Source organism: Cricetulus griseus, chromosome 4 (assembly GCF_003668045.3).
Source record: "Cricetulus griseus strain 17A/GY chromosome 4, alternate assembly CriGri-PICRH-1.0, whole genome shotgun sequence".
Classification (NCBI taxonomy): Eukaryota; Metazoa; Chordata; class Mammalia; order Rodentia; family Cricetidae; genus Cricetulus; species Cricetulus griseus.
In genome coordinates this window covers 80580104-80606351 of record NC_048597.1, presented here as the reverse complement: position 1 = coordinate 80606351, position 26248 = coordinate 80580104, and the positions used below count along the sequence as shown (strand labels likewise).

The 26248-nt window shown below is 43.3% G+C and overlaps 1 protein-coding gene across 3 annotated transcripts in view; it reads right to left on the bottom strand.

Annotated features, from left to right (window-relative positions):
- The window catches only part of Lmtk2 (lemur tyrosine kinase 2), a 90924-nt gene that overhangs the window by 17785 nt on the left and 46891 nt on the right, over positions 1–26248 (bottom strand). For all 3 annotated transcript variants that reach the window (XM_027413603.2, XM_027413604.2, XM_027413605.2), the window contains exons 5-9: positions 26111–26229; positions 25197–25284; positions 14978–15111; positions 5155–5239; positions 3540–3661 (exon numbers count right to left, since the gene is read on the bottom strand). In XM_027413603.2, the coding sequence (XP_027269404.1) occupies positions 3540–3661; positions 5155–5239; positions 14978–15111; positions 25197–25284; positions 26111–26229 (548 nt within the window). The remainder of the gene's footprint in view (positions 1–3539; positions 3662–5154; positions 5240–14977; positions 15112–25196; positions 25285–26110; positions 26230–26248) is intronic.

The window sequence follows — 26248 nt, the reverse complement described above, 5'->3', positions numbered from 1 at the left end:
TTTCAAAAGCTTCCTTTTCAAAAGCGATTTGTGATTCTGTCTTATTCCAGATTCAGGTGTGTGATTATGAGACTATTCAATGCCCACTAGGAACCTGTGAGTAACAATAGCACAGAGTGGCTTTATTTGCTGTTGTGCAGTCTGGTGTTCAATTTCCTGGTGCAGCGTATTTCACATCTACAGAGATCATTTCTCCTGAAGTGAAGAAGAGGAGGAAAAGCCCTCACACCAGCCCAGAAGGCATCGTCTTCTCCCTGGCAGAGAACCCTCAGGGGTAGATGACCACTTTAAGTAGAAAAATGTTTAAGACACTGGCCATTGACCTTGGAGTTGCCAATTTTATTGGAGAAAATAAGGAATCCATGTGAAATGCTAAAAACCAAATGGTTTGTTTGGCAAGTGGCAGAAGGAGAGGCACTGCCCCCCACCTGCACAGTGCCCAGACAGGCCTGTCTCCCTGCCTCAGGTTTCCACAGCCCTAGTTCACCTCACTTCCTTCCCTCTTCAGTAAGACATTCTCATACCCAAGCCCTACCCCCCGGCTCTGCCACCCCCAACTCTTCAGAGGACATGAAAGGAAGCACAGGCTCCCCAGCTCCTTAGGCCCACAAGTCTTGTTCTTTTGAGAAAGGGTGTGTCCTGCTGCTTTCCCCACCTCCACTCTAAATTCTGCATGAGGTTCCCTCAACCGCCTTGGCATGAACAGTATGGCGGGACCCAGCATTGCTGCCAGCAACTGTTCTGACAGTCAGGAACAGGGCCAACTCTGCCTTGGGGAACACAGGCTCCATTTTCATGTCAATCATCCTGCTAAATACAATAAAAATGCCAGTGAAGCATAAAAAAACATCTTCTTGAAGAATCTAAGGTGGATAAGAAGGCAGGAACTTGCAGGGTGAAGCTAGAATTTTAAAAACTGAGAACACAAAGGCCACCTTAAAGCCCTGGGGCATCCATGCAAGCACTAAGGCTTCTTTGTATGATTCCTAAGACTCCACGGAAGAAGACCGTGCTGAGCAGGCCAAAGCCCTGGGTCTACCCAGGTAAGGTGTCCCACAGAAGGCCAGCTGCCAGACAGGGAGAGAACAGGGACTAATGGTGCTTACCTACAAAGTAACCAGAGTCGGCCTTGGACAACCCTCATTATCAGAGTGGAAAACATTTCAGTTCACTGTGCAGTGCCTGCTAGAGGAGTTCCCGGTATGTGTCAAGATACCCAAGTACCCAACAGAGGCAAACCCAGGTCCTCTGTGGGGGGTGTGTGTCTCAGGGTTTGGACAACCCTCATTATCAGAGTGGAAAACATTTCAGCTCACTGTGCAGTGCCTGCTAGAGGAGTTCCCGGTATGTGTCAAGATACCCAAGTACCCAACAGAGGCAAACCCAGGTCCTCTGTGGGGGGTGTGTGTCTCAGGGTTGACTGCCATGGATTCTCACCAGACGGAAAGCCAGAGGAAATAATGCTCCATCCAGAAGCGGAAGGAGTTACTTATTGCAGTAATTTGACACAGATCACAATTCAGTTATAAAAAACACTGATCATTTTGTAAAATAAAAAAACTATAAAACCCAACAGAGATTTAAAATAGAGAATTAGAAGCTAGAGAGATGGCTCAGCAGTTAGGAGCACTGGCTGCTCTTCTAAAGGACCCAGGTTCAATTCCTAGCACCTACATATCAACTCACAACTGTCTGTAATGTCAGTTCCAGGGGATTTGACTCCCTCACACAGACACATATGCAAAACACCAGTGTACATAAAATAAAAATAAACCATTAAAAAATAGAAAATTAGTGGATGGAGCACATGTTCTAGAATTGAAAGGGGGGAATACAGAGAACCAATTAAGAGATACAAGACAGAGGGGAAGCAACAACACATGTTCAATTAGCCTTCCAAAAGGGAAGAACATAAACAGAGGCAATATTTAAAGGATATGGGCTAAAAATCTTCTAGAGCTAATGCACTTTATCAACCTATAGCTTTAAGAAAGCCAAATAAATAACAAGCAGGGGTGGGTGCATCGATTCAAACCCATACAGTTCACACTGGCACACAGCACAGGAAAATAAAAATAGAAGACAAAAAAGTCAGAGAAGTGTTAAGCCATCCAGAGAGAAAATGTCACATTACCTTCAGACTTACAGCTGACTTCACAAAAGCAACAATGGAAGCCAGGGGACAGTAGAATGACATCTTCAACATGCTGGGAGGAAAAACTGTCATCAAGTAAAAACACACTTAAGGAGTGAGAACAAAACAGGCTAGTGTGTGCAGACCACGGAAATGTAGTCTGTTACCAGCAGCCTCACTAAAGCAACCAGGAAGGACCCACTTGAAACAGAAGTAGCATAACCACAGAGGAAGGTCTGAGATCAAACACAAAAATGAAGAAAAGAAACACGAGGAAAGCCATTTGTTATGTGGATAAATCTAAATGAATATTGACATTAAAAAGTAACACCTTAGCCAAGCATGGTGGTGCACACCTTTAATCCCAGCACTCAGGAGGCAGAGACAGGTAAATGTCTATAAGTTTGAAGACAGCCTGGTCTACAGAGCGAATTCTAGGACAGCCAAGGCTACATAGAGAAACCCTGTGTCTTGAAAAACCAAAAAAAAAAAAAAAAAAGTAACATGTTTTTATTTAGGAGGGGTGTGGGGGGTTAAAAGAAAAAATTAGAATATCCAACAATGTTACATACTTCTGTGTGTACATGTGTATATATGTAGGTACGTGTGTGTGTGTGGGGGGGGGGTGCACAGCTAAAGAGAAGTGAAATGTTCTAAGTCCCTGGTACTAGTCAAGACAGAAGGTTAGGAAATAATGCTGTAATTTCTACCACAACTGATAAAAGTACAGGTGTAGAATGCACAGCTCCCAAATGAAGAGGAAATCAGCTAAAAAAGAAAACCAATCCAAAGGAAGATAAGGAAAACAAAAAAATAAACACAGAAACAGACAACCCAAAATTCAGCTATTAATAAGAAAACCATGACACTGTCAAGTCTAAGATCAGCCACATCATTTTAGCACCCTTTGAAATGACCCTTAAAAACCAGTCTTACGTAACGGCCCAAACCCTTCTCAGCTTTTCCAGTTGCTTCAGTAAAGATTAAGTACCTACTATATCTCAGGCCCTGTGTAGGCACAAAATGTAAAACAGATGTAGTTCTTGTTTTTAGAAGAAAACAGACAGAAGAAGCAGTATTCAAAAGGTAATTCTTTTTTGTGTGTGTGCCCCCCCCCAGGGTTTCTCTGTATTACTTTGGAACCTGACCTGCAACTCGCTCTGTAGACCAGGCTTGGCTTCGAACTCACAGAGATATGCCTGCCTCTGCCTCCCGAGTGCTGGGATTAAAGGCGTGCGCCACCACCGCCCGGTCAAAAGGTAATTCTAACAAAGCTGTTATCATTGCTGTGGTACATGATGTGCCTTTCTGCCCCCACATCCTACATAATTACTTGCGTACTCAGAGAAAAGGGAGTCAGGACCTTGCTAAGGAAACCAAAGAAACTGGCATACTAGATACCTACCAGATATTACTGTATTTCGTCTGATCTGCAGTCAGGAGTCTGTCTTGAAAGCTGGTCACTAATTCTGGAGCAGTCCATCTCAGGGGGAAAACTTTTTTGTCATCGGTCTCAATGTAATCCTCCTGCATGGTCAGAAGCAGTGTTCAGGGGAATTCCATGTGAGGGGAGTTTGATAGCTTAAGAGCAAAACATTCTCAAAAAACATACACCCAACCTAAAAACACAGCAGGGGAAGTGGAGAGGTCAGCATGAAGAGAGACTTCCCAGGACGTCTGCTCAGTCACCTTCAGCAGAGGCTGGCCTTCTGCACTGAGGACAGTGCTGGTCACCACAGCTGATGTTACAGGTTGTCCTCCCACCACTTACCAGCAGCAAAGTGACGGGTGAGCTACAGACACCAAAGCCCTCTTCCTTCCATGTATATAAGGGCTGCACAAAGCCAACCACCTCTTTGAGGGTTGGAAAGGTAATGCTAGCAACTACTTCACAGTATACAGTAGGTGCTTCAGACACTATAGCTACTGCTTGGATAGGAAACCAACCTAAATTTGCATGTTTTGAAAGCATTACACCTCAGGTCCTCACAAGAACCCACTAAATGACAGATAAACCTTATCTTTATGTCGCTGCTTAGAAAACGATGGGTATTGCAGGAACAAAATTCCCTTTAAAAAAAAAACACAATTTATCTAATTTTATGTGTATGAATATTTTGTCTGAATGTATGTATGTACACCATATATGTGTCCAAAGCCCAAGAGGAGTCAGAAGAGGGTGTCAGATCCTCTGGAACTGGAGCTACAGACCGTTGTGACCCTCCATGTGGGTTCTGGGAACTGAACTTGTGTCCTCTGCTGCAAGAACAGCAAGTGCTTTAACCACTAAGCCGTCTCTTTCCAGCCTCAGCAATATCTTTGCCCATGTCCTTGTTTAGCTGAGCTCAGCAAACTTTGTAACAGTTTAAAAAGAACAAAACTGTAAATATCAAGTTTATCAAACCTGTGCTACAGTTTTATTAACTATAGTAGAGAAACATCTACACGACATGTGTGCTCTGCTCTACAAATATTAATTACCATTTTTGCCCACATGCTAATTATCAATTTTGTGGTCTAGGGCTAGTGAAATGGCTGAACACATAAAGGCACTTATTGCCAAGACCAATAACTTGAGTTCTGTCCTGGATCCACATGGTAGAAAGAGAGAACTGACTTCTGCAAGTTGCCTTCTGACTTCCACGTACATGTCCTTGGCATGCACATGCCCACAAACATACATGTCCACATGAAATAAGTAAGTACACAATTAAGGTATTGTTTAATATTTTTTATATTATTAAGTCAAACTGAGTCAATTGCACTGAATTACAAATGTCTTTAAACAGTCTTTTGAAAGCTGGCACAAAACCTTGGCACAAAACCACTGATTTAGACAAACCGAAAGCCAATGTGTAGTACTAAAAGGCCTGGGACAGACCCTGCTCTAGAAAGGCCATGTCAGAAAGACTAAGACTCACCCCTACCCGCCTCCTGATTCAAGCACAACTAGCACTTTTCAGCCCAATTCTATGACTGATACTAAGCAGGTTAAGGAGACAGAGGCAGAGCTTGCTTACCTTGTATCTGCTGAATCCTATCCCATAGTCGCCCACTTTGACATTTAAGTCGGAGGTGAGAAAACAATTCCGTAGGGCCAGATCACTGCAAGTGGAAAGAGTGAGGCCAGTGTAAGAACAAATAGGATCCGAAGCCTGCACCTCGACACATAAAACTGCCACAGGTCAGTTTTGAAACCAGCGTGTCTCTAGTTCTCTACTTAGTAATTATTGTCCTCATTTTTTTCATAGTTTAAGAGTTATCTCACACATTCCTAACCACAATTTAGGCACAAAATCAAGATCACTGGTTAAGTACTGAATAAACCTACATCAGTAAAGAGTAACTCAGGAAGAACTTTGAAATACTGAAATTGCCTGAATTTTTTTATAATTGGAGGTTAGAAACAGTCTCTCACTCAATTAATAAAGGTGCAACTCCAAAGGTCCAAAAACCACCCTGTGCCCTCACTTTTCAAAGCTATGCAGGCACTGTCTCTTCCCACTCTGCCTTCCCAAGGGAGTAAAGAGCACACTGTCATGATGTACAATTTACAGACAGGATCCACTTGAAGAACAAGTGCATTTTTATAAAACTGGTACTTTGAGGGGTGGGGAGATGGCTCAGTACCTAATGTGCTTGCTTGCCTTGCAATCCTAAGGATTTGAGTTTAATCCCCAGAGCCTACATAAAAAGGCTGGACACCTATGTTCAACCATGTTCATAGCAGCATTATTTGTAATAGCCAGAAACTGGAAGCAGCCTAGATGCCCCTCAACTGAAGAATGGATAGAGAAATTGTGCTACATTTACACAATGGAGTACTACTTAGCAGAAAAAAACAATGGAATCTTGAAATTTGCAGGAAAATGGATGGAACTCGAAGAAACCATTCTGAGCAAGGTAACCCAATCACAAAAGACAAACATGATATGTACTCACTCATATGTGGACCATGCTTTATCAGAGCTGTTTTTAATGATGTTGCTCAGAATTGTTTCCTCCCAGATGATGACTGAGAAACTAATTTTTTAAAAAAAAAAATGGTGCCAAGTACCACAAGAGTAACAGAACTGTGCTGTCTTCTGGGATTTTGTTTTTTACTTTTTTTGCTGTTGTTGTTTGCTTGTTTTTTTGTTTTTGTTTGTTTTTTGTTTTTTTAAAAATGGAGTGTGCTGGATGTCTCTACAATTTTGTTCAAAGGACCACAGAACCTGGAAAAGCTGTTGTGGCTACTGATGCATAACATATTGCCATTATTGCTCTTTTTATATAAAAATAAATAAATATATATATATTATATATATTATATATATATGCTAAAAAAAATCGAATTGTAAATAAAAAAAAAAAAGATACCATAGCTGAACTTACTATCTACTTGGCCAAAGCCACTTCTCCTTCAAGCCCCGAGTCAATGGATTATAAAGATACCTATTCCCTTCCGTATCCTGGCTCTTTCTCTGGACTACTGAGCTTCTAATCAGAAACTAGCTCCTGTTGCTTTCACCTAGTACATCTCACAAGTATACTTTCATCCTTTTATCTCCTGCCCAGACTCTCATGTATGTGTCACTAATGCCTCTGTCCAGAGTTCTGGAACTCAGTTTCATGAGCGGATTTATGCCTACCCAATTGTCCAGTTGTCTTCTCTGCATCTGTGCAGGCACAAATCTCCTTTATGCCCTTCCTTCTTTTCAAACTAGATGACTTTTCTCAGAATGCTATTACTTGCTCACTTGCCCACTTGGTTCCCACTTATTACAGTTAGTGTTAATTGTCAAGTTGGACAGAGATTAGAATCACCTGGCCTATATCTGTGGGGAAACTATCTTGGTTATGGTTTAAAGTAGGAGAACCAGCCTACTGTGGGTGGCACCATTCCCTAGGCAAGAGATCTTGGGCTATATTGGAGAAATTGAGCTGAGCAGTATCATTCATGCATTTATTTATCTCTTCTTCTAAAGATGCAAAATATAGCCTGCTGCTTTGAGCTTCTGATGCCTTGACTTCCCCACCATGTTAAATTGTAACCTGGAACTGTCAGATTAAAACAAACAGACAAATAAAACCCTTTCTCCACTAAAAAAAAAAAAAGGCTGGACACTTGCAAACCCAGAGCTGGGGAGGCAGAAACAGGAGGCCAGCTTGGTCTACTTGGCAAGTTCCAGGCCAGGAAGAGATACTGTCTCAAATAAAATGAACAGGAAAAACAAAAGAGATTGTCTTCCAGCACATATCAAGTAAAACATATTTCAATAAGTAAAAAATTACCCCTTCTTTTTGTTTTCAAAACATTTAAAAATATTTTCCTATTATTATTATCATCATCATCATTATTATTATTATTTTATTTGGTTTTTCGAGACAGGGTTTCTCTGTGGCTTTGGAGGCTGACCTGGAACTAGCTTTTGTAGACCAGGCTGGCCTTGAACTCACAGCGATTCTCCTGCCTCTGCCTCCCAAGTGCTGGGATTAAAGGGTATTTTAAAATTATATATATGAGTGTTTGTCTGTGTGTGGGTTTGTCACACGAGTTAACATGCTCAGAGGTCAGAAGTGGGTGTTTGATCCCCTAGAGCTGGAGTTACAGGTGATAGTGAGCTACCCGGGTGTTTCTCTAAGAGAGACCTCCTTTGCCCTAAGTGACAAAATTTTTAGCTGGAGGAAGAAACAGTACCTACTAGTGAGCAAAGGCTGGAGAAACTTTGCTAGCAGGTCAAGTGCTTCTATACTCTCACCATCAACAGCTACAGGGGGCAGCAGCAGTGGCAGCAACACTGTACCTTGCATGTGTTGGGTCTGAGTGTAATGCTGATTCAGTTGTATTGAGTGGCTCTCTATGCTACAGTGATATGCATGGAGCTCTATCATGAAGCCTTTGAGTCGTTGGCAAAACCGTGGACACTTTCTGACTTCGAGGTCCTTAACAATATAGAGCTCACCAATATTTTTTTTTTTAATTATTTAATGTGTGTGCACAGACACGGGGATTACAGGAGCATAATAAAAAATGTACACAGCATGTTTTTAAACATTAGGACTACTATCTAGATTCAAGGTAATGATGTAATTGGCCTCCAATGCTAACGGGTAAATATTCTCTGCACCCATTAATGTGCAAAGCTATGGAACAGAAAAAACACAAGGTGCTAGCTAGCGTGCAACTTGACATCAAGGCTACTCAGGTCAGGAAACACAAATGCAGCCAGCATTCTCCTTCAAGCTGAAAAACAGGTCTAGTGACAGACAAGGCTGCCCTGCCTGGCTCTCAGAAGGCACTGGCTGGTCACTCCACTTGGCAGCAGGCCCAAGGGTTCCAAGTCACATCTCATCACCATTTGTTTTTAACTTGGGTAGCTACACATCACAGTCTGTCCATCTGTAGAATGATTCTTTAGTGCAAATGGCTCAAGGTGACCAAGGCCAGCTCCAAATTAACCTATGCCAAGTTTCTATCTATAGGAAGCAGAGTGACCAAGCTCCTGATAGAGAGAGTGAAGACAGGGGGTGGAGTGGGGGAGGTGGACTTAGAGCCACTCAAAACTCTTCTAGGAGCTTGGCTTATGCTATCTTATTCAATCTTGGTAAAAAGAGATCCTCAACTCTCAGAAGAAATACCCTCAGAGGGATCAAAGGAGACTCAACAATTGTAAAGCTGATGAGAGGAGAGTTAACCACCCCAACCCCAGCTATCCTTTCTGTCCCCTCACTGTCTGCCTGCAGCAGCCACAAACACTGAGGTTCTGAAGGGCCATGTCCATCATGCTATGAAACTCAGATGTGCCAGCATATCAAGAAACCTGGGGGAGGGGGAGCAAAAGCTTTCCGAGAATGTCGATAGCCTTTTTCCTGCTTATAAATAAGGTCTATCCTTGCTGGCTGAGCAGTACTACATTACTGAGTACCTATTGCATACCAGCTACCTACTGGGCTCTGGGAATTCTTCCACTGTGAAATTCTGACTAGACATAGAGGACAGTGTCTACAGACTGTCTGCAATTGCTGGCTGGACTTTTTGGGACTGGTGATGTCTCCTGGGTAGCTTTTCCCTTAGGCTCATCTAGCATCAAGGCTGAGTTGGACAGCCAGGCCTCTAACTGGTTCTAGCTTAGTCTCCCATTGTACACTACTGCAAAACTAGATGAAATATTCAAATAAAATAAGCAGTTTCTGACCCTGGAGGAATATGACAGCAGAAGTTGAGTAACACTCTAGGAGCCACACTCCATGTCCAGCTCAGAGTCTAAGCCCAGGGAATAAAACTTCCAAGTGGACCCCGAGAATGGAGGCTGCACCTGAACACAAAGGGGAAGAAGGATGCTTTGAGAATGTCTAACACCAAGGTTAGGTGGGGGCATGGCTCAGTTATGAAGTCCATACCTAGAACCCCTCAGTGAGGGGCTGGAGATACAGCTCAGTGGTATACATGAGGCACTGAATTCTATCCTCAACACCATCAACACACAAAATGAGCCAAATCTAAACAAAACCAAACATGTTACCTAAAACCAAAGCCAACCTGAGTGTTCAAGGAACTGTCTAAGGCAAGTCCTTGATGGCTCTCACCACCAAACGCGTCCTAGAATCACTTGGGGGACCCACTTCCCTACTCCTAAACAAAGCAGGCAGCAGACCTGGGGCGGGCTGAGAAGGGTAATATCCTAGGAGCCAGTGCACGTCTGAAGAGCCTCCCTGGGATGTGAGCTGAGACTGTGCTTCTGAGAGGGACCCTGAGGTTTCTGGCCCATCCCCTCAAGTTCCTGTACCTAGGACCTGCACCATAACCAGACAGCTTTGCTAAAACGCAGTGTCGCCAAGATTAACTACCACGAGGCAACCTTCCCAGAGCCAGGTCTAGACTAAAAGCCACCCTGGATCAGGATCAGAGAAAGCTGGGAGATTTTCCGTGTGCACATTTGTAATCAGTGGTCCAAGTGCTAGTTAAGAAGGGAGCTAGCCCTTTCCACCTGGAATGCTAATTTTCTCAGGGGGCCTGTCCTGGACCAGCCTAAAAAGATGCAGCATTTGGTGCTTTATATACAAGTGATTTTCTACAGACATAACAGTAGATGGTGTGTGCCTTGATTTACTGACTCTCATGTGGCCCAGAATGGCTTCAAACTCTCTGTGTAGCTAAGGAAAACCTTGAACTTCTGGTCTTATCTGCCTCCACCTCCCAAATCTTGGAATCCCAGGCATGCATACCGGGTTTACTTGGGGCTTGGGATAAATCCAGGGCCTAGAGGATGCCAGGCCAGAGTTCTACCAACTGAGCTACGCACAGATGCTACATTAACTATGCAGCAAGGGTGCTGGGTTCCTTCTGTGCCCTCCTGAAGTATAAAGTTTTTTTGTTTGTTTTCAAGGTCTTCCTCATTTCCTTCTACCCTTTCAGGTAGTACAGATTAACAAACTGGTAGGTAGTCTTTCTATATAGTGCACACACCAAAACAATATACAAAGAAGAGCATACACTGTTATGACTACTAAATTGTATCTTCATACTTATGATATCACAATATATAGATCCCTCCTGTAAACCAGCCTAGTCATCCTCTGCCATTACTGTAACATTTAACAGTACAATGGGAGCTTACACTAGCTCTCTTGTGAATGTCTGTCGCTCCCATTTGCCACCCTTTCAAGTAATAATAGGATAATCATTTTGTTTCTCTGTTTGAGGCAGGGTCTCATTTAGTAGCTCAGGCTAGCCCTGAACTTATAACTCTCTTGCCCTGGCCTACTGACCACTGGGTACAACATTTCTTTTTTCTTTTTTTGGTTTTTGGAGACAGGGTTTCTCTGTATTGCTTTGGATCCTGACCTGGAACTCGCTCCATAGACCAGGCTAGCTTCTAAACCAACAGAGATCCACCTGCCTCTGCCTCCCGAGTACTGGGATCAAAGGTGTGTGCCACCAACGCCTGGTCATTTTTTTTTTCTTTTAAAGAATCTTTTTAGCTGGTGTGGTGGTGTACACCCTTAATCAGCTCATGAGGCAGAGGCTGATGATCTCTGTGAGTTCCTGGCCACCCAGAACTACCCAATGAGACCCTACCTTAAACAAACAAACAAACAAACAAACAAACAAACAAACAAACAAAAAACACAAAGGGAGGGAAGGAAGAAAAAACAACAAACAAAAACAAAACAAAACAAAACATCAATAAAATTAGACCAGTCTAGAAAGGGCTCTAGTTAGCTAACAAGTCAGCTACTCAGCCAGCATGTGCACACACACTACTCACCAAGGTGACCTGATAGTACCCTGCTGCTCAGAAACCTTCAAAGTGGAGGGCAAGGGACCCTAGGTTCTGGGTCACCTGTGGAAAGGTAACAGCAGCATGTGCCATTCACACGGCCTTCAGGAAGGCTGGGTATGCCACCTCTGAAACACAGGCTGCCTGAGACCCTGAGATAAGGCTGTCTTTAAACATTATGTAAAAACAAATTTTAACTAGGGTGATTTAAAAGATCAGTTTCCAACATGAGGACAGCTTTGGGTTAGACAGGTGGGCCTGTCTATTTCAACCAAGTCCTCTGAGTCAACCAATATTCTAAATCTCAATTTTAAAATAATGCCATATGGAAGGCTACCCACACAAGAAGAATTTATAAAGAACAGAAGTTTGCCTCACATGAAACTTCATATCAAACAGCCTCTGCGTGTGTGTGTGTGTGTGTGTGTGTGTGTGTGTGTGTGTGTGTGTGTGCGCGCGCGCGCGCGCACATGCGTGCACAAGTGCATATGGACACCTGAGTGTGCAGTTATAACCTCCTCAGACACTGTCTTTATAATACTACTCCCCCACGCATTCTGCCTGCCCAGCACTGGGATTATAAGCACTGGCTTTAAAAAATAAAATAAAACACAACTGGGACTGGAAAGATGGTTCAGTGGTTAAAAGGTACTTGCTGCTATTGTAGAGAACCTGGGTTTCTTCCCCATATGGATATGGTGGTTCACAACTGTAACTCTAGTTCCAGGAACCCAATGCCCTCTCTGGACTCTGAAGGCAATGCATGTGTGTGGTACACTTACATATACACAGGCAAATACTCATATACATAAAAGATAAATCATGTGGACAATAAATTAAATAAATAAAAAACATGGGGACAAACTTGGTCCTATAATGTCTTTACTGACCAACCTATCAACTACCCAGCCCAGAGCAGTTACTTTAAAAAGTAGAATGTAACAGCTGTCAATGGTTCCAGGGTGCTTCAGTACCTTGAGTCTTTGTTTTTGAATATCATCCAAATCATACGGTTTATCTGTATTTGTTTTCAAGTCTCTTAAGACTTTTCCTTGAGGAAGCATGGGAAAACATTACTGGCTATGACAGCTTTGTCATCTGTAAGAACACAGTGGTGAGGGGCTGGAGAGATCGCTCAGAGGTTAAGAGCACTGACTGTTCTTCCAGAGGTCCTGAGTTCAATTCCCAGAACCCACATGGTGGCTCACAACTATCCCTTATGAGATCTGGTGTGCAGATATACATGGAAGCAGAATGTTGTATACATGATAAATAAATAAAATCTTAAAAAAAAAAAAAAGAACACAGTGGTGAGCAGGACTCAAGCACACTTTCTAGCCACATATGGGCTATTTCATGTTCTAATTCTGTTTGTGTGTGTGTGTGTGTCTATGTGTGTGCAGTTGCCATCGAGAAAAAAAGGTGGTACTGGATTCTCTGGAGGTGATATTCCAGGTGCTGATGAACTGTGGGTGCTGGGAACTGACCTGGTCCTCTGTACGGTAAGCAATGTGCCTTCTCTCAAGTCCCACATTTCATAATTAGAAATACCTTATCAAAATAATTTGTTTACTACTGCAAGTCAATAAAGAAACAGATGTGGAGGAAAAACGACTTCCTTTGTTTTTTTCCAACCCTGAAGTAAAAATGAGCATGTAAAAGGAGCAGTCCAGATATTGCTCACCATATCCCCAAATACAACCAGGTGTTCTCCCATAAACGAATAATAAATAAAGGACTCATATGGAAAATAAATTATTTTCAGACTTGCTTTTTATTTAAAAATTTAAAAAGATTTATTGTTTTTAAACGTGCGCGCTCGCGCACTCGTGTGTGTGTGTGTGTGTGTGTGTGTGTGTGTGTGTGCATTCAAGCGCACACACCTGCTGGGAACATCAGAGAAGCCAGATCCCCTGATGCTGGCATTACACACAGTTGAACTGCCTGATAAGGGTGCTGGGAACTGAACTTGGGTCTTCTTTAAGAGCTGTCTTAACCCCTAAGCCATTTCTCTAGCCCAAGACTTTCTTGTTGTGGTTGTTTTTCAATAAAGGGTTTCTCTCTAACCTTGGCTGTTCTAGAACTCTGTAGACCAGGCTGGCCTCAAACTCAAGAGATCTGTCTGCCTCTGCCTCTGGAGTGCTGGGATTAAAGATGTGCATCACTAATGCCTGGCTTATTTTAAAAATACAATACTTTGCCAGGCAGTGGTAGTGCACACCTTTAATCCCAGTACTCAGGAAGTAGAGGCAGGTGGATCTCTGAATTCAAGGCCAGCCTGGTTTACAGAGCGACAGACAAGGCTACAAAGAGAAAAGAGAAAGAAAATCCCTGTCTCAAGAAAACAAAACGAACCAAACAAAGAAAAACAAAACAAACTCACAGACATTTCCTCTAGACAGGTATGCCTTTTCAGATTGTTGGGTGAAGAGTCTCCTGGATAACTTAAAAGCCAACTAAAGAGGCCCTGCCAAACTTCCCTAGAGACCTAGAAAGCAACACAGCATCAACAAACATCTGGATGCAAAGATGCTATGCAAGCATGAAGAATGGAATTACAATCTCAAGCCCAGCGCCCCACTCACATCTGTAACCCCAGCTTTAAGGTAAAGAAGAGATAGGAGGATTATTGGGGATCGTGAGCTTCCAGACTAGTTGTGAAAATGCCAGCTAGGAAGAGCTCCTGCCTCAAAGGTATTCTCACTCAAAGATGGAGAGTGATCAAGAAGGAATCTGTCCCTACATATACACAAATAAAGAAAATCTATTTTGAAAAGTTGGGGGGACACAAAAGCCTAAAGTCTAAAGGAGAATAAGTAGGACTCTCCTTTCCAATTCATGGAGCAGATCAGTCAGTCACCAATGCTAGGCCATAAGGAAGCCTATGGTGTACAAACAGGAAGAGACCTCTTCAGACCTAATCCCCACACTCTTAAACCAGCCTGTTCACCAGCCAGAATCCAAAGCCACCACCTAGTGGAAAGAGGTGTTGCTGGGCTATAGCACTCTTTCTCAGGACTGTAAACAGACACATAAGGAGATCCTGGGTATAATCAGAAGCCTAAAGCTGATCAGACTCAACAAGTCAGAGGTCAGGAGAAAACCAGGTACATTCACTCCCGACTCTGAAGCCTGCAGACTTCTAACACTGCTTCAAATTCCTCAAGTATGTTTTAGACTCATATGTTCTAGACTCAGACTATATTCATGCTATTCCTTGGTGTTGGTTTAAATGAAGCCTAACTCTGCCTTTATTTACCAATACTTCTTCACGCTATAACCTGATCTCTTTGGTTTCTTCCTTCCTCCATTACTGCCTGTTTTTTGTTTGGTGTTTTGGGATAGGGTATCATGTATCCCAAGCTGGCCTCAAACTTAACTATGTGGTCAAGGATGTCCTTGAACTTCTTTCTGATTCTCCTGCCTCCTGAGTGTTGGGATTATATATGCCCAATTTATCAAGCCTAGAGTTTTAGGCATGTAAGCAGTCTACCAACTAAGCTGCATCCCATTCCTAGTCCTTCTCCCCCAAACTCACAACCTCATCAGATAGCAACAATGTGTGCCCAGCGAGACCTACCTGTGCAGGAAGTGCAGCTTGTGCATGGCTGCTAACCCTGCAGCAATCTCACACGCCATCCTCTGGAGCAGCATGGTCTGTGAGTCGCCCCGCACATGCTCTTGCTCGTTGCGCAGGTAAGCCTTCAGGTCACCCTGTGAAAACCAGCCTGCATGAGTGACAAGTGCAGCACCAGAAGACATCAAGCACCTAGACCAGCACCATAGTTGATCTGCACTATTTTTTTTAAACTTTTTTAAAAATTTTATTTACTTAGTATATATACAGTTCTCTGCCTGCATGTGTCTCTTCATGCCAGAAGAAAGCACTAGATCTCATTACAGATGGTTGTGAGCCACCACGTGGTTGCTGGGAATTGAACTCAGGACCTTTGGAACAATGTTTGGAACACACACGTTTATATTGATAACTATGACTATTTTGGATTAATTTTGGATTAATCTTATTTTGTTGTTTTGAGACAGAGTCTAGTTATGTACTCCAGGCTAGTAAAAAATCCTCATCTCATCCTCGAAGGTGCTGGAGTTACCATTTGTGCTTTTGAGCACTGCGCAAAATATACAGGAGGCTTTGCAACCGTTAGCCACGGCACACACTTCTTATAACTTTAGGCATTCTGGAGATATACAACTTCGGCTTAGGAGGCCAAAGAAATTTGCTCAAGAGCTTAAGACAATGCCTGTCTCTGATACTTGAAAGGTGGAGGCAAGAGAATGAGGAATTAAAGGCCATCATTAGGTATAAAATGACTTTGAAGCCAGCCTGGACTATATCAGGGAGGAAAGGAGGGAGGGAGGGAGGGAAGGAGGGAGGGAGGGAGGGAGGGAGGGAGGAGGGAGGGAGGGAGGAGGAGGAGGGAATTTTGTTCTAATAAACTGTGCTTACACTTTTTAGTTTACTATCAAGAAAATTCTAATCAGCAAGCAAGTGAAATATATCAATATGCAGATGAAATCAATTTATTCTACAAAATGAATTCGAGATAACTTAAGATCTATCGCACATACCTGTGGAATTCTTCTAATCAGGCCATAACAGGTTTTTTGTTTTTGTTTTGTTTTTATTTTTAGAGACAGGGTTTCTCTGTAGGTTTGGAGGCTGTCCTGGAATTCTCTTTGAAGACCAGGCTGGCCTCAAACTCACAGAGATCCACCTGCTTCTGCCTCTGCCTCTGCCTCTGGGATTAAAGGTATGTGGGCCCCCCACCCCCACCCCTGACCCCGGTACCATAACAAGTTTACAAAGAAACAGCATCTTTTGCCAGTATACTGTGCACACTCAGCCACCCAGCACCACCATGAACAGCCAAGCACTCAACAGGACCACCAGTATCACACACAGCCAGCACCACTGATCACCAACAGCACTGCCATGCACTCTCATACCCAACCATGGCATTAGAGGTTTGGCTTTCTTTCCAAACATGGAAGACTCTCTCCCTTTGTTCCTGCTAGAATTCTTCACCCCAACACAAACAGCTCTTCGAAAAGGCTAGGCTCTTTCCAGCTGATGAAAAATTTGAATACCAAATTAACTCAGAGAAGTTCCACAGGCAACTCCAGGACTATAGGCAAATGGGAAAACAAAACAGAGAAACAGCATTTAAATCCACTAACGCCGCCAATCAAATGGCACCTTTAAAATTGTATTTATTTATTTATTTATTGCTTAGCATCACTGTTGTAGCAATTCCCAAGTAAAGAAAACCTACTGGTGAGGCTGTGGTGGGAGGCATAGGCAGGTGGATCTCTGTGAGTTCAAGGCCAGCTTGGTCTACAGATTGAGTTCCAGGACAGTCAGGGTTACACAGAAAAACCCTGTTTCAGGAAAAGAGAAGAGCAGGGGAGGGAGAGGGGAGGGGAGGGGAGGGGAAGGGAGGGGAGGGCAGGGCAGAGAGGAAACCTACTTTCACATAATCATGCTGCTCTTGCAAAGCAAACAATAGCTCTTGGTCAACACTCTACAAATGACTGTGGCTGTGAAATGAAGCTGTTTTTCAAGATCATCTCTAGCGTGTTCAATGCCACTCCTATTCTTAAATTGCCTTCTCCCAGTGACATCCCTGAGTGACTCTCAAGATCCCTAAGGAGCCCAGCCACACCCTCCTGGAGGACTTGTATTGTGTGTGCAGGACTCATAGTTAGGTCTATGGTTCAGGAGTACTCTGGAACTCTCCTGATACCATAGTTTAAACACCAAACAACTGAAGGCACATGGTGGACACTATTTAGTCCCAGCACTTGGGAGGCAAAAGCAGGATCTCTGTGGGTTCAAGGCCAGCCTAGTCTACATAACAAGTCCCAGAAAAGCCAAAGCTATGTAGAGAAACCCTGTCTCAAAACAATCAATCAATCAAGAACAGCTTTCAATTACAGTAAAGGAATTCTACCTCAAGAACAGTTCTAAAAAGATTCATTCTATCTAAAACATACAAACCAATATTTAGATATTTGAGGGTCTGTGTGCAGAGACAGAAAGACAGCACATATACTAGGAATTGAACTCAAAGTACTCCACTCCAGGTCCTTTTTTGGCTTTTTATTATGAGGCAATGTCTCATTGTGTTGCCCAGGCTGGACCTGAATTTGTGATCCTCCTGACTGTTTCCTAAGTAGCTGAAAGTACAGGCCTATGTCCATAGGGTCCAGCTTGTCTTATTTATATTTTAATGGTGTTTAGTGAGTAGACAGGGGCAATTACTACAGTCTGTTATTTAAAGAAAAATAAGAAATCACCAAGAACCTCAATGTATTTTGAACTAAAATTAAATTCCCTTTATCCAGGTTTTAAAATTTAAGAAAACTCAAGAAAGACAATTTACCGACACTAGATGGCGACAGAAAACTACACAAAGAGCTAGGGAGAGCAGCATCTTGCAATTTCGAGTACATAGGCCACTCAAAAGCCCTCCTAAATTCCAACACAGAAGGCTAGCTGTGCTTTATGCAGGCTTTGGCAGATCACTGAGCACAATGATTTAATTTTTAACACATTTTAATTTAATTTAATGGTAACAATTAACGTAACAGAAACAGTAAACAGCTTTATAACCGAAACACTGGTCATTCATATATCAAATGTATCTAAAGTACTTGGTTTTGAAATAGGATCTCATGTACCCCAGGCTGACCTCAAATTCAGGTAGGGATGACCTTGAATTTCTCTTACCTTCATGATTGAAGTATGCTCCAATATGTCCCTTAATGCAATGGGCATGTCCCCACTGAAGCACACTGAGGCCTGTATCTGGATTCAATCCTAACATTACCTGCCTCTTTGTTGTGGATTTTTCACCTTGTAGCATTCTACACCAGTCTCCTCAGGAGTCCTCTTTCACTCTACTATTCCAACAGCCCTCATCCTCATCCCAGCCTGCTCTTGCTACACTCCTGTTTCGGTCATCCTTCCTGAATAGACTCCTCACATGCCTGTTCTGTCCTGGCTGTGTCTTCTGACCTCTTTCCTTGCATGAGCCTCTCTGACCCCAACACACCTGTACCCACTATTCAGCTACAGCTGCTGAACACCCCCATCCCCACAGCTAGCAGCTCTGACAAAAACTAGCAAACAAACAAACAAAAAGCACAAGGGGTCTTTCTTCCTTCAAACCCAGCCTTTCCATGGGACAACACAATGGCTCACAGAGTAAAGGTGCTTAACACCATGGCTGACACCTGAGTTCCATCCCCATACTCCACATGACAGAAAGAACCCACTCCAAGATGGTCCCCCATGGCACACATGTGCCTTCCTGCACCACACAAAATAAATAAATACAAGAAGTTATTAAACAAAATAACTACTTAGGCCTTCTCCACCTAGCTTCCATGCACCACAATTTCCTGCATGCTTTCCTATCTCACAAAATTCCTGGTGGCCCTTCCCTGGTTCTTCCTCCTCTCACTGTTCTGGAGCCACTTCAGAGCCATGCTCCCTGTGTGTTGTGCTGGCCAGCCCCTCCTCTGAAACCTTGTGCTTTTCTCCTTGGATGTCTAGGAGGCAACTCAAGCCTAATGCATATCCACAACAAAACAGGCCAACTGGTCCCGATGCAGGAGATGGCATCACCACTTTTCAGCAGATCAGACAAAAATCAAAGATGCCATTCATGAAACCTACCTTTAGATCCATCTCTAAACTCTAAATCATCTATCTCCAGGTCTTGCCAGTTTCAGAGGGCCACTGCTACCATGCCTGAGGCACATCCCACATCCACCTTTGTCTGAGCAGTCAAAGCTCTCCATGTTGTTGTTATGGCTGGGAGTTGAACCCAGACCTTGTTCATGCTAGGCGGATTCTCTACCACTGAGCTACATCCCCAGCCCATCACTGGTGGACTCTTAGCAAGTGCTCTATTACTGATCCAAAGCTCTAGTCTTTAAAATTTTTATTATTACTTTATCCATATGCATGTTTTGCCTTCACGTATATCTTGTGGAGGACAGGAGAGGAAACTGGAGTTACAGAGAGCTGTGAGTAGCTATGTGGGCGCTGGGAATTAAATGCCTCTCCTCTGAAAAAGCAGCAAGTGTTTTTAACTGCTTAGCTATCTCTCCAACCCCTAGTTCTAACCTTTTAAGTCCATCATTTAAAACATAAGCCATGTTGCCATAATCCCCCCACAACATTCTGTTGTTTGCAGATGATCATTTTCTTTGTCTGTTCCACTACAAGAAAGCTGTGAACACCAGTAGGTTTTCACCTGTTCAGTACTGTGTCCCTAAACCTCACAACATACTGGACATAGATATGTTTAACATACCTGTGTGCTGAGCAAAAGAAGGCAGAAAACTTCTCGAGAAGCTCCAAATGGTGTGCCCCAAGTTCAAGCTGGCCCAGCCATATTCCCATGTCATGCCATGCCAGCATTTCATTAACAGTCTAACAACGATGAATTTAGGAGTAAATCTATAATTTCAGATTTTTATTGTACGTATAAATTATTTTATGGCCTCAATACTTTGTATATAGAACATAGCCAAAGATAGCTACCATGGGAAGTATTTTCCTTTCTTTTTCCATTTTATACAGGGTCTCACTCTGTAACACAGCCTGACCTAGAAGTCCCTGTGTGTAGAGGCAGGGAAGCCTCTTGGCTTAGTCTCTTGAGTGCTGGGATCACAGGCCTGAGCCACTACACCCAGCAGACAGCAGGAACTGGATGCTGAAAGCAGAGCTGAGGGCTCACATCTTGACCCACAAGCACAAGCAGAGAGAGCTCAATGGAAAGGGCATAGGCTTTTTAATTCTCATAGTCCACCTCTAAAGACATACTTCCTCCACTAAAGTCACAACCTTCCCCACACAGCACCACCAACTGGGAAATTTTCAAATGCCTGAGACTATGGGAGACACTTCATTCAAACCACCACTTTGGCATACCACCTGGATGACCCCAATAAGATCAGATTTTTCTACCTGAAAGCTCCACCTTTGTAAGATAAATGCAATTTATCTGTATAATAATTCTGTATTATTGTAAAGCTCACTTAAATGTGGTCTGTTCTCTTGAAGGCATATCTCTAGTGTCCTTTCTCAAAGACAATGACAGCTCAGTGGGCTGTCAAAAACACACATGAAATGAGTAACAAAGGCCATCAATGTCCAGTAGGAGGCTGGCACTGGCTGGGACCGCCCCCCCCCCATACCCACCTTCCAGGTCTAAGAGCAATGAAAACCCACTTTCTAAGCTAGGAGTACAGCTCAGTTGATAGAGTGCTCCCCTAGCATGCAGAAGCCCTGGGTTCATCTCTCGCACAGTATAAACTGGGTGTATTGGTGCTTGCCTGTAATCCCAGCACTCTGAGTAGATGAGAGGGTCAGGAGTTCAAGGTCATCCTTAGCACCACTGAAATCTACTTGCTGTCTTAGTGGCCTGGCAGGACATTCAAGTACCCTGCCTGAAATGCCTAGTATCCCTGCTCTGGAGGTGGTGAGGGAGGAGAAGGCAAAAGTAACTGTAAGAAAGTTCACTCTCTACTCTTCAGCACCCCAGCTCACAGCCTGGCCTCAAGCATGCTCCTAAGTCTACCTTCCACCCTCCCCAATTTCAACACTACCATTTACCTAACATGTCACCATGCTTCCAGGCCTGGCTTGGCCATTCCCACCTGAACAAAGTCACTCTGTAAATTTCACTTCCAGGCAAAGCCTCTCTTAAGATCCCAATCTGAATTTCTATACTTCTTTGGGGGTGTGGCTCAGTGGCAGATCTTTCTCCTAGCATGTTCTAGACTCCTGGTTGCATCCCTAAAACAGCAAACATTCTAGGGGGTAGGACTGGCAAGATGGCTGACAAGATGGTTTATTTGGTAAAGGTACTTGACACCAAGCCCGATGATCTGAGATTGATCTCAGAATTTATATAGTGGAAGGACAGAATCAACTCCTGAAAGTTTTACTCTGACTTCTACATGTGTGCCCTAACATGTGCACACCCCCAAACACACATAACAAACACACACACAAATAATAAAATTAAATTGCAACTTAAAAAATAAAACAAAATCTACTTGTTCTAGATTTCCTCACATCGCCATGTTTACCTGAGGTTGAGCAACTGGGATCTCTGCAGCAGCACTGTCATTAGCCACTCAAATCTTTATTTAATTAGCAGTTAGATTCATTTAAGAAAGTAAAAATAATTACTGGGCTGAGGAAATGGCTCAGCTGGTAAAGTGTTCTGCTGTGTAAACAAGATGACCCACATAAAACCCAGGAGCCTGGAATTCCAGCACTGCAGAGAGGGGTGAGGATAGGGAACACACAAAGACAGATCCCTGGAGCTCACTGGCCAACCACCTTAGCTGAAAGAATAGCTTTTACGTCAATCTCTGGTTTCCACATGTGTTTGTAGTACACACAGACACACACACACACACACACACACACACACACACACACACACACACACACACACACTGTTTGCCATGCATTTTCTGTAAAATAACGCCTTTATGCTCTCATCACCGTTTCACGGATGAAATCAATTTTGCAGGTGTCTACCTGAAACTGACAGGCCAGGTGAGTCACCTGCAGGCACAGTGAGCGGGGCAGGCTTATCGAGTTGGAATTCCTTGAGTACTAGAGAGAGCCCACAGAGTGCCACACACATTCAGTACATTCTTGTTGGATGAGCAATCCTCAACTGAAATACTCTCACTGCCCTGGTATCCTGAGAGAGCATCATGTATCCTATGGCAAGTTATACAAAACCCTGTAGTAATCTTTCAAGTGGTGTCCCAAGCACAGCCACCATCAGGCATTATAAGCTGACCATTGCAGACTTGCCACAAACTAATTCAGTAGAGTTGTCGCATGCTTTCAGAAGTGTTCCAAGTGCTGGTAACTGTATATGGATTACTTAAATGCAAAAATATTCTCCCTTGACTATGCAGGAGATGTTATCAGTGAGCACGAGTGCTGTTTTGTGACGACTAAAAAGGTCAGCATCCATTCAGGCTTGTGACCTAAGAGCAGATGGAGACAGCCAGTCTTTTGTGACCGCAGTGGCTTAGGACCAGGTTTAGGACCAAATGGTGGTTCCTGCCTTTGGATGACATTCCTCCATTCAGAATGGCCTGATTCTGGGAAGGCCATGGGTAGGCATGTAGGGAATGAGGTTCCAGGTATACTTGAGGCCTGTTGGGCTTGCTGGGCCCAGGGGATATCCCGGTAGTTGGTGAAGGCAGGCACCATTTTCAGCTCTCCAGGCCTCCTAGTTCCTGAGGCCACCTGACTGCTCCTACATTGCTGTCTCTGCACTTAGGGTAGCAGGTCTTTAGAAGCCAGTGAGGGCCCAGTCTTCACTGCTAAAGAACCAATCTGTGAAGCTTCTAGGCTCAGAAAGGTGAGCACAAAGCTGGTCCATGGGGATGAATGTCACTTCACCCTTAACAGTCTTAACCCTGGTAGGAGACTAAGCACACTAACACACCAAGCAATGACAGAGCTTTTCTTGGTGTCAGTTCCTGCCTTCCAGCTTGTTTGAGACAGGAGCTGTTTGCCACAGCATATGCCAGGCTAGCTTCCAGGGATTCTCCTGTTTCTACCTCCCATTCACTGAAGGAACACAGGGTTATAGACTACATGCTACCATACAGCTTTACATTGGTTCTGGGGACCTGAACTCAGTTCTTAATGCACTATGATAATAATCTGGTCAAAGTGGGTTTCTCATGGCTAGAATTTAACTTTTGGGGGCAAGTATAACTCACTCATTCTTCTCTGCTTTAAGTCTCTTGCAAATAGTTTATTGTTAAAAGTTTGCTAACCTGCAGTCCTAATTTAGAACATGCCCATTATGATTGTCCTAGTTAGTATAGTATTTGGAAACTTTTTTCTACCTTCTTTTGGGCCCGTCCCCCGAATTTTATTTTATATGTATAGGTGTTTTGCTTACCTAGATATGTCTGTGCACCATATGTATGTTTGGTGTCCACGGGTGGATTCCCTAGAGCTGGGGATAACTCTAGTCCTGGGAGAACAGGAAGCACTTTTCTGAACCATGTCTCCAACCCCCCCCTTTTTCTGATTTTTGATTTAGTGATTCAGTTTCCCCTGCCAGTTTGAATTTAGCTTCCTTTTCCTCTATCTGTGTGTGACAAACATGACTAGTGAGTTCAGAACCAGTAAATGGACACCTACCTGTACCTGCATTTGAGGGCTCAGGCCTGCTCATCAGAAGCCTATTACTCTGGGGTTTAGTGGGTAAAAGCATTAACTTTCCTTGGGAATTAACCACCTCTACCAAGGATAGAAATATCTGAAGTATATTTAGGAGTTAAAGCTAAATGTACAACATAGCCTGCTTTCTTTTTTAGCAGCAGAATGTTATCTGAGTGAACTGGGATTTATTTTGGGGCACTCCCACTTCTCTGCACACAGCCAAGGAAGTTCTAATGTTCTGAAAACTGAGGCAATGCAGAGAAATCAATTAAAATCTGGCAAATTCAACTACGTTCTTACTACTGTTTTTTTTTTAAATAACAATTATTATGTGCTAAAAATAGACTTAAACGATAAAATATTCTGTACTGAGGAAAAGATTTTTTTTTCAAAATTTTCACATAGAAATTGTTATTAAAAGTATTCATGTACCTGAATGAAGAATTATCTTTCCAACTATCAATATCCATAGGTAATATGCATCAAAATAATAAAAAAAAAGTGCCTTTTTTTTTTTTTTTTTTGGTTTTTCAAGACAGGGTTTCTCTGTGTAGCTTTGGAGCCTATCCTGGCACTCACTCTGGAGACCAGACTGGCCTTGAACTCACGGAGATCTGCCTGCCTCTGCCTCCCAAGTGCCGGGATTAAAGGCATGCACCACCAACGCCCGGTAATAAATGCCTTTTTTTTGAGAGAGTGTCTTACACAGTTCCATCTCACCTCAAATTCAATGTGCAGCTGACCCTGAACTCCTGATCATCTAATTTAACAATATAAATGCGTGTATTCACCATTTTCAAAATCTGAAAGGGGCTGGGAAGACGGCTTGGTGGATCAAGTGTGAGGACCAGAGTTTGGATCCCCACTATGCATATAAATGCTGAGTGGGGTGTGGCACCTGCCTGAAATTCTAATGTGTGGAAGGTGAGACAGTGATCTCTAGAGAAAAATGGCCAGCTAGATTAGCTGGATGTGAGGGCTCCAGGTTCAGCAAGACTCTGCCTTAATGACTAAGAGTCTAGAGAGTAACTGAGGAAGACAACTGACATCAACCCCAGGCCTCCACATGCACCCGCACACATATTGCCCCCCCCGCCCCCCGGCCCTCCCGTCGTCCCCCCCCTCCCGCCACACACACTTGACTAGTGGTATTCTCTTCGTAAAAGTTTTCATGAGTTACTTTGATGGGTGAAAAATCAATCAGGAAGGGTATGGAGGATCCACGCTCTAGCTCACCCCCGTAGTGCTACCTACTATGTGCTTAAACTCCTGGAGCCTTCTTTCAGTCATATGTACAACACTGACAAATATCAAAAGCTAAATCAGAGGTCTGTAGGATTCAACAAGGTCATAATAGTAAACAGCTCAGCTTGGTGTCAGGTCCAGTGACAAAGTTCTTCAATGGGTAGACATACAAGCCAGCCCCACCACCATTTCCGGAAAAACAACAACAACAACAACAACAAAAAACAAAACAAAACAAAACAAAACAAAACAAAAACCTGCAAATAACCCCCAAACACTTCAACTTGAATCTCTACTAAAAACTTACCAGGTCGCAGAACTCAAACACCAAAAGGTAGGGAATTGCTTCCACACACTGCCCGACACACTGAAGAACATTCGGATGCTGAAGAATACTGGTAAAAATAAAAGCCACAGCAGTGTTCATCAAGAAATATGCTAGTGCTGCACATTTTAACACCACAATGATTCCAATTACAGCATAACAGACTCAAAAGGTCACATCACATCTGGGGATGGTGACACATGCCTTTAAATCCCAGCGCTCAGGAGGGAGGTTCCAGGCCAGTCTGGTTTACATAGCAAGTTCTAGGCCAGCAAGGGCTACATAGTAATATGTTTTCCCAGGGTCTCCTGTGTGCTGGACAAGCACTCTTCCACTGAACTACACTTCTTGCTCAAAGTGACTCTTGCACACTTGATCCTGTATCTTGCAACCTTGCTGGACATGCTTATTTTTCCTAGTTTTTTTTTTTTTTTTTTTTTTAATAGATTCCTTGGGTTTCCAAAATAAACCTGTGTTTTCCCTATCGTATCAAGTGTGCTGCACATGTTCAGTGAAACGTCTTTGTGATGGCTGGCTTGAAATCCTTGACAGACAGCTGCAGCATCCTAGTCATTGATGTTGTCTTCTTTTTTCTTTTTTCTTGGTTTTCAAGACAAGCTTTCTCTGTGTAGCCTTGGCTGTCTACGAACTCCCTCTATAGACAGACAGACCTCAAACTCAGAGATCTGTTTGCCTCTGCTTCCAGAATGTCGGGGTCAAAGGTGTGGACACCTCTGCAGGCCTGTTGCTTTTTCTTATCCAAGCTGAGTGGTTAAATGGTTCTCAACTGACTTGTGGGCATGTTGGGTCAAATGAGACTGGTTTTCAAAGTAGTTTTAAGGATGTAATTTTCAGAACTCAGACCACTTGCAGAACACATACGAAGGCTTACTTACTAGTAAGGTTCTCCATTTTTCAGGAAAGTATCTTGTTCCTTCGGGCTTGCACTTGCTTTTAACTCCTTCACTATGACTCTTGCTACGCTGGTGCCCGTGTAAGTCTCTCCCAGGAGGACCTAAAAGCAAACAATGGTT